Here is a 9,220-nt window from a genome sequence, read left to right as displayed (position 1 = left end):
TGTAAATGGTTATTTTGAGGAGCTTGACGAATCAGTCTATAGAGATGGCATTAATAGACTGGAACACCGCTATGAGAAATGTATCAGCCTTGGAGGAGATTATGTTGAGAAATAAAAAAAAAAAATTTTTAAAAACCTTGTTTTTCTTGGTCAGGCCGGAAACTTATCAATCCACCCTCGTATATGATACATCGTACGTAGACATGAAATTATCGTATGTGTACGATAATTATCGTACGTTTCCGAACACTGATCGGAATACACTGAATTCTCGAAGGGCGGACACGTGACTAGACGCAACAGAGGTGGCAGGCAAAGGTGAAGGTTACAAAAATTGTTGCAATGAAATGTATTAGTCGGTTCGCAATCCGATTATTGCAGAAAAGACTTTTAGACAAAAGTTGTATGCTTTCAAAGGGAAAATAAATTGGTATTAACATTGGACTTTGAGTTTATTTGAAGAGCGGAAAAAATATTGGGAAATACTCTTGGTATTGATTTGTTCATAAATTTCATATTCCGCTTTTCTGCAATACTTTTTACCTATCTCATCTCTTTTGTTCCAATTCACTCAATCCTATACATTCGGTAACATTAAAGCTGCTGTCAACTTTAGAAATACACAAGAAAATTCAGGTATCTAGTACATTCTCACTTGCCTATCCTAAATTGATTTTTTATGACCGGTGGTCGACCAACAAACCAAATGAAAATTTTGGAACATAATAGAAGAATCCAAACATTTTTTAGAGCACTTTGGTTGAAATATGAAAATGACCCAGGTCCACAACTTTTAGACACCACACGCGTCATACCGACATAGAATCAGCACAGTGTACGTCAGAGACTCCAGGCTAGTACCATATCCAAACACCGGTGGTCTGCGCTGGGTAGTTGTGACTGCAATTTATGTCTATTCATTCCACAGAGGGCTCTATGGAAGTCAATAAAAAATAGGCGAGATAGGTTGGTAGGACACCTTCTTAGGCATGACGGTCTAGTCAGAGACATACTAGAGGCAGAAACAGGAGTTAGGACGGGTAGAGGCAGACCTAGATTAGATTACTGTTCGCAAATAGTTAAGGATGTGGCTGTTCTAGTTTTAGGGAAATGCGAAGTTTAACTCCGGATAGGAAAAAGTGGAGGTACGTGTCCAACCAGTTTTAGGACTGACGACCTTATGATGATGATTAAGTATTATTTAGAATCCGAATTGAAGTCCAATAAATGCATTCTGCTGTTTATTTTGCTAATATTGTGGAATAAATATGATTAAAATGTTGCTATCCAATGTATTGAAACCACTGAAAATATATGTTCTAAACAATTTCCTTCTTGTAGAGAACAGTCATAAATTCAAAAAGTTATTATCGCTTTTTTATAAGATTGCGTGCGGACTATGCGGCACGTATTCTTTTTCATGCTGCCTCATATTACAAAAGGCAAATAAGCTGGAACATATGTCACAAGCATATTATGATGGTCATTACTCAGTTCACTCTACTTGACTACAGTGAAAACGATCTGTAAAGCAATATTCTCGGGGGTTGCTTACATCGTATTTGATAAACAAGTGCGAACGTCAGTCAGTATCGATCGGATTGTTTCGCACAGACTATATATTGATCACGCACACGCTATCTTATATTAATAATATAATAGGCACAAATCCTCTCCTGCTGTAGAATTTTTCAGAAATTGGTATTCACAGATAACAAATACAAGCAGTACTATAAATACACTTTTAATTTTATTTATTTAACATCATTAGAAGAAGCATATCTTTATTCAATTAAATAGCCATTTACTACAACGCCATCTGTAATAAGTTATATTTTAGTGGGATTCAAAAACTTCCGACAAGGTCGATAAGGATATCGATTCGTCGAACTGAATCCACGGAGTAACCAAGTCTATGTGATACACATTAAGTAGAACAAAAGTTTATAATGGTTAGTATTCTGTTTAGTAGTAATCTATAGAACGCTGTCTACACTCAAAAAGTAGAGTTAGCCTGTATTGTGTTTACGCCGTGCTGACGAGATCTAATGAGATCGAAATCGCGATAGTTCCAACGGAATGCTGAACATCACGAACTTTTGTTCTATTCAAAATATAGTTTGAATATGATTTAATGTTTGGAACGCGGCGCTGTACGGGTACGAAACATGGACGGTGGGTTGGTGCGGCGAAAAAGAAAAGGTTAGAAGCGTTTGAAAGGTGATGTTACCGGCGAATGATGAGAATACCGTGGATCGAGAAGATTAAAAATGAAGAGGTATTAGAAAAAATAGGAGAACAGAGGACTCTATGGAAGTCAATAAGAAATAGGCAAGATAGCTTGGTAGGACACCTTCTTAGGCAGGAAGGTCTAGCCAGAGACATATTAGAGGCAGAAACAGGAGTTAGGGGGAGTAGATGTAGACCTAGATTAGATTACTGTTCGTAAATAGTTAAGGATGTGGGATGTTCTAGTTTTAGGAAAATTCGAAGATTAGCTCAGGATATGAGGACTGTCTAACCAGTCTTAGGACTGACGACCTTATGATGATGAAGTTTTTATTAGGAAAAGATAATTTATCGCTTAACGTTGATCAAATTGTGAAATAATCTAACTGACTTGTGTAGCTAATATTGTAATTAAATTAATTCCATATATATTTTCATTTGGTGACACTCCAGAAAATTGTTTTTGGTCATGCAAGATACAATTTAAAAATATTTATGATTTTTCAAAGATATTTCACGTTGTGTACTGTAGATTAGCTCAAAATTAATTAAAATACAAAAAGCTATCTACGTATTTTGTGTACTTCTGTCTTTATGTAACCTCCGATTTCGTTCGCGTGAAATTTTTTCTAATTTTATTTATTATAGGTGCAATTCTTATAACTCAATTAATTAAAAAATGCGATGTACACATCACTCTTCTTGTATGTAACGTTCTTTTGTAATCAGTTTAGTCGTTTCGTACAGACAACAGACAGACAGATATTATTGTTATAATATTATACACATGAATTTCATTATGGTGTACTATTTGCTATTTATATATAGGTACGTACTTGTTTTTTCCCGCTTTGTTGAGAATCATCCAAATAACAACAAAATATTTATTTATTACTTTACTTTTATTTGAATAGTATAAATACAATATAATTGATAATGTGAGTATAAGGATTTGAGCATAAGAAATTAATTGTTTTATCTATAATATAATACTGTGAGTCTATCTCTCAATATACAGTAGGTATTAGGTACTTGAATGTTGTGGTGATTTCGACCTTGTTAGGGTTCAGTCTCTTCGGCAACATTACTATCAGAAATCAAATACCCCGCTTGTTTGTCTTTTATTGAAAGCTTTCTTTGAATGATGTTGGGTTCTAAACCTTCTTTGAAGTTCTGAAAATAAATATATGAATGAGTAACACTGTAGACATATTCAAATACGGGCAATGTGTGATCATCCAGTGAGTATTTGCAACTACCAAACAATTTCAATCGTTAAGCAACGCCTTATTATTGGTATTTCAACTTATGTCGCCGCAGTTTACCTACGTACGTAACAGACGCGTGAACTAATTTATAAAACGTTTAGTGTTTTGGTCAGAAACTATAGTTGGAAATTTACAGAACTTTAAAATGAACTTTCCAATACGGGAAAATACAACAAATGACGCGGTAAACGCCATCTGTAGTACGATGCGACATTTTAGGATTACGTATGCTCCAACAAGGTCCATTTAAATATATGGATATCTACTTGCTGAAACGAATCCCGGCGTTCTGTCAGAGCTGCCTGCGCCGCGCTGATGAGATCCAAAAAGATCGAAATCGTGATCCGCGTCTGGCAGTTTCGACAGAATACAGACCACTTCGAATTATTTTATTTTCCAATACTGTTTGTATTTTTATCTCTCAAAAAGAACGTATATTTACAACACATTCGGCAGTGGCGGACTAACAGGGGGGCGGAAGGGGCGTCCCTCCCCAGGCCTCCGGTCTTGGGGCGCCCCCAAATGCCTCCGTGTTCCCCTGATTAAATCCTAAACAAGACTTTACAGTGTGCTTAGTACCTTCATAATTTCATCAAGATCAAAACACTACAACCATATAGACTTTTTGCGCGGTACTAATATACTTTTAACTTTGCTGAACGCGTCCAATACGCTGGGGGAAGTTCCGTCTTTGTAGCGGGTACTTCCCCAGGATTCCCTGAAAGAATGAAGTGCAAATAATTTACTATTGTACGCCTACATTTACATTCACTACATTCTATTTACGCCGAAAGATAATCATTGGCCTCATTTAAAATGTATTAAATTTCATTACGTTGATATTTAATAATTTATTAGTGTGTTCTGATATTTTCGCGAACGGATAAGCATTTTTTCAAATTGTAAAGTAATAAACGCGATGTTATCGAAAGTGTAATAGTGTTTTTAATTTTTGTTGCGTCAGTCGCTCTGGTTAATCTGGCCGTGCCTTCAATAGAAAAGAAATTTTCAAATGAAATCAATTTAACAGAAGTTATTGAGGAATTCTCAAAATTGAAGGCACGTAAACACATATAACACGCTAGAAAAAAAAAACTATTTAAAAAACTAAAAGCTGGGGGGACTCATTCAGCTTTGCCGCCCCGGGCCTCTGACGGGCTTAGTCCGCTACTGACATTCAGTACGATTACCTACTAATTTGTATTGTAAGTTCACAGCACTGTAGAGGAAGTTAGAACACTAACTATAAAATGAACGTTCCAATACTGATTGTATTTTTACTTCCCCAAAAAAAAACTTATAATTACAACACATTTGGTACAATTACCTAACGTGGATTAGGAATATTCCTGATAATATATATTATAAATTTACAAAACTACTTGTGAATAAAACTTCCACTACATTCTTTGTAAAGTTACCATAGAAATTTTTACAGTCTACAAACGCACATCGCGATTTAGATTTTATTTAATCTCATCAGCGCGCCATAGATTGTTTTTTTTTGTTTAGATTATTCTCGAGAAGGGGAAATCTTCAAAAGGCACCCCCTGAAGGTAGGTAATGTCCGATTCTTAAACCATAGATTGTCTATATAAATTACTAACCAAAAGAGAGAGTTTATGTAATATTCAAATACAGATAGTGTACCGCCATCTTGTAGGTAGGTATTTCCTACTATAAGCGTTATACAAGGTAATACATCCGTTACAGGTACGTAAATCAATTAATAAGAAGGATCAAATAAGATTGAAGTCGCGATGCGCGTCTGATATAGTTTCCAAAGTTTGCGACCAAGAATTAAACGCTCATATAGGTATAAGTGCGTATATTTATTGCATGCAGATATTTTATTTTATTTAGTTATACGTAGACGAATATAGAGCATTAACGTTTTCATTCGATTGCCTATGTGTTACAATCGCAAGATAGTTTCCTTTAATAAGTAAACATTTAAGAAAGTTTTATTAACTTGGAAATCATTGAAATTGTAAAAAAGTCTCAGCTCGAGTATATGTACTAATAATTTAGTTAAAGCACATTAAATGGAAATCTAGGCGTTGGAAAATGGACTTGGTTGAAGTACGAGGTGCTTTATTTTATGACTCATAAAAATTTCATTGGAATTCTCAGAAAACCTTTTTCATTATCTGATTATTTTTCCTGTGGATAGCAGAAGCTCAAACTACACAGATTACATCATAAAAGGACTTAATTAAAGTATGAATTTCTCAGTTTTATGGAAGTTACAAAGGAAGAGTTTTTGAGAAAATGAAATAAATCCCGCATTTCTTCCTAGAACATTTTTGTCTCTAACTGCTCCATCAAACATAACGGCCACGGAACCGTGTGAAAACGTGAGTCATCCGTGTTTTTAAAAAATTCACGGTAATGAGAAAAATATCCGAGATACAGGAAAGCCGTTCTCTCCAATGCTAATAATTCGCATTGAATTTTTCATAAGTTTTTGGTCGTACCTCCCAAAGGCTGCCGGATCCTTTGCAGACGTAATATATCGCGTAGACAGGCACCCATATCATAGACGAGAAGCTCAGCATGAGTCCAATAATCTCAGCCCACCAGGGATACTCGTACGAACCTCCGTACGTGAGCCGCTTGTACTCTATACACTGCGAGACGAAGATTACCTGTAAATGCGAATGCGCCTTTTAATATGGGACGTGAATGAATTAAATATGTACGTACAATATTCGTGCCGTTGTCGATATAATATGCCTCGCATTAAATATTTATACGTTTTAATATTAATTCGTTGGAGCACCTCCCCTCTCTACTATTGAAAGCATTTTAATAAAAACTCCACTCTTTCCTACCCTGAGAAATCTTTGCATTTCCCCAACACTAGAACAACTCACATCCTTAACTGTTTGCGAACAGTAATCTAATCTAATATATCATTGACTAGACCTTCATGCCTGAGGTGTTCTACTAATCTATCTCGCCTATTTCTTACTGACTTCCACAGGGTCCTCTGATCTTCTATTCTTTGTAATACCTCTTCATTTTTAACTTTCCCTACCCTCGTTATCCTCATCATTCGTCGGTAACACCACATTTCGAACGCTTCTAACCATTTCATTTCCGCAGCGCCTACGGCCCATGTTTCGCACCCGTGCAGCGCGGCGCTCCAAACATACACCTTTAACAGTCTTTTTTAAATTTCTAAATTCATCGTTAGCTAGCAACGAACTGGCTTCTTTTTATTGAAGGCGACTCGACCCTGCACTATCCTTTGCTTTATATCCCTACTACTCCTTCCGTCCTGACTTATCTGACCTCCTAGACACCTAAAAGTAGCCACTTTTTCTAATTTTTCATATCCTTTATATTCGCTCTTTCCCTACTTTTTCTTCCCTTGCATACCAGTATTTTTTTTTTACTTTTATTTATTTTCATATATCTAATACTGTTTTATGAATACCGCTTTCATTTTATGTAAAACTATTTCTAACTTCTTGATAGGCGGTAATACTGCTATATCATTGGCAAATGTAAGCATACTAATCTATCCCTACAGTTATACTGTTCATCGAGTCTTCGATTTATAAATTAAAAGGTAGCGATGACATGTTACGTATCAAATTAACAAAGTAGGAGCGGAGGTCGAATAGAAAAGAAACGGTAGGATAATTGGGTAGAATATTAATGTTTGTGCTGATGAACCGCGATCGACATGTATGATTCGGTCCAACTGCGTAATTAGTGTCATAGTGTATGATGTTAAAAATATACTTTTATATATTAATTGAAATATTTGCTAATTTAAAGAATCGCCGAAGCAACATTGATTGTGATTGTGATTGTTTTTTACAGGTTAGCCACTTGAACACTTGGGACAGTTCAAACTCTACCGTTGTGACAACGTAAATATGGTAAGTTTACCGCCTTTTCGTGAATTTTGCAAATTATCATTATTACCCCATGACAGTTGTTTATAGAGCAAGAATTTACGTACATATACTATACATATCATCATCATCATCATAAGGTCGTCAATCCAATGACTGGTTAAACCCGCACCTCCACTATTTCCTATCCTGAGAAAATTTTCGCATTTCCCTAAAACTAGAACATCCTACACAGAGTCCTCTGTTCTCCTATTCTTTCTAATACCTCTTCGTTTCTAACCTTTTCTACCCACGTTATCGTCATCATTTGCCTATAGCTCCACATTTCGAACGCTTCCAACCTTTTCTTTTCCGCAATGCCAACCATCCATATTTCGCACTCGTAAAGCGCCGCCCTCGAAACAAACACCTTTAACAATATTTTTCGAATTTCTAAAGTAACTTTTCGCGAGAACAAAAGTGACTTCTTCCATCCTGAGTTATCTGACTTCCCAGATACCGAAAGCCACTAGGGATATTTGAGGCAGGTGTCTAGAGCCGCCACGACATAGTGTGATCTAGTTACGAGTGCCCTTTCTCCACCTTTGTGTAACGAGAGATTAAGTTTTTTCCCTTCTAACCTATCCTCTTACACTCTTATCTCATTCCACACCTTATCTTCATATTATCTTCACATAAATTGCTTACTTATCTCAATAGTGTCTTATCAACTCTTCCATATTCATCCAAGTTTATGCCTTGGAAAAAACGAAATTCGAAATTAAAGAAAAACCGATAAAGCACATAAAATTTCGAGGAAATCTATATTGCAACAGCCGAAAACCATGAAAGTATTTTTTACCAAGGAATCGATTATATTTTTGAATAAATATGTATTTTTAAAAATACAATATTTTGTATAAATTCACCAATTTTGCCTAATACTTATATCAAGGGAACAGGAACCCTGTTTCTACTCTTGGACGTCTAATTGTTTATCAAGCGTTAATATTGCTTACCAACATGACAACAGGTGCACAAAACTGCCAACAAATTGTCCAAAACTTGTTAGGTCTAAAACCCATCATTTGTTCAATGCAGTCGCATAACTTATTTGTTCCAAAAATCCAAGAAATGGCAATTGTTTGGAAAAAACAGACCCATAACAAAGAAATACCGCTTGCAGAGTAGTAGTCCATCAGTTGAAAGATATACATTCCACCCTAAAATTAATCCAAAACGTATTTAGATCATGAGCAGATTAGATAGATTCATTAATGAACTTAGTAATTCCATGTTAGATTTATTATACATGACAGTATTTTTGCTTACAATCTAATTAACATAAACCGTATAAATACCTTTGAAATCATTGGAATTCCTAACGTAAACATTATTAGGCATATGAAAAGTCTTATTTTTTCTTTGTGAGGTCGCAATCTCTTTGGCCAATTATCTAGAACTCCAGTTATAAAGGCTTCCACAAGACAAAATGCACTATCTGTCCCCAACAACTGAAAAAAAGATATCAATATTTTATCGAAGTCGTTTGCACCAAGTTTACTGATCGTATAAAAAATAACTAATTACTAATAATCATTATTGAAGTTTGGCTGATATCTTGGTGAAATATTTATAAATAGATTAAGGACTAAACCAAAGTTACAATATTTTTATTATTTCTATGTAGTTTAGTAACTATTGACTTCTTTTAATGGAAGAGAAACCTTAAACTATAGGGTTGTTCGGAAAGTCATTTCGTTTTTTCCCGACAGAGGATTTAATTGTATTCTTTTGCACCCAACTTCACATTTAAGCCGTATAATTTTTATATGCTTTGAGAGCTCATATAGCAAGGCTTGTGTGTGAAAAATT

At 35.3% G+C, this 9,220-nt stretch overlaps 1 protein-coding gene across 3 annotated transcripts in view; it reads right to left on the bottom strand.

Moving 5' to 3' along the window:
* Positions 1-3,172: 3,172 nt before the first annotated feature.
* LOC108736540 (sodium- and chloride-dependent GABA transporter 1-like) overlaps positions 3,173-9,220 on the bottom strand; it is a 19,617-nt gene continuing 13,569 nt past the window's right edge. The window contains exons 8-11 of one of the 3 annotated variants that reach the window (XM_025974010.1): positions 8,707-8,859; positions 8,365-8,568; positions 5,975-6,145; positions 3,173-3,402 (exon numbers count right to left, since the gene is read on the bottom strand). In XM_025974010.1, the coding sequence (XP_025829795.1) occupies positions 3,289-3,402; positions 5,975-6,145; positions 8,365-8,568; positions 8,707-8,859 (642 nt within the window). In that variant the 3' untranslated portion in view covers positions 3,173-3,288. Of the gene's footprint in view, positions 3,403-5,974; positions 6,146-7,670; positions 8,104-8,364; positions 8,569-8,706; positions 8,860-9,220 lie in introns of those variants that run through there. The other 2 variants (XM_025974011.1, XM_025974013.1) reach the window with 2 other exon arrangements.

Source organism: Agrilus planipennis, unplaced genomic scaffold (genome assembly GCF_000699045.2).
Source record: "Agrilus planipennis isolate EAB-ADULT unplaced genomic scaffold, Apla_2.0 scaffold130, whole genome shotgun sequence".
Lineage (NCBI taxonomy): Eukaryota > Metazoa > Arthropoda > Insecta > Coleoptera > Buprestidae > Agrilus > Agrilus planipennis.
The sequence above is the reverse complement of the archived record's forward strand: the minus strand, read 5'-3'. Positions and strand labels throughout refer to the sequence as shown.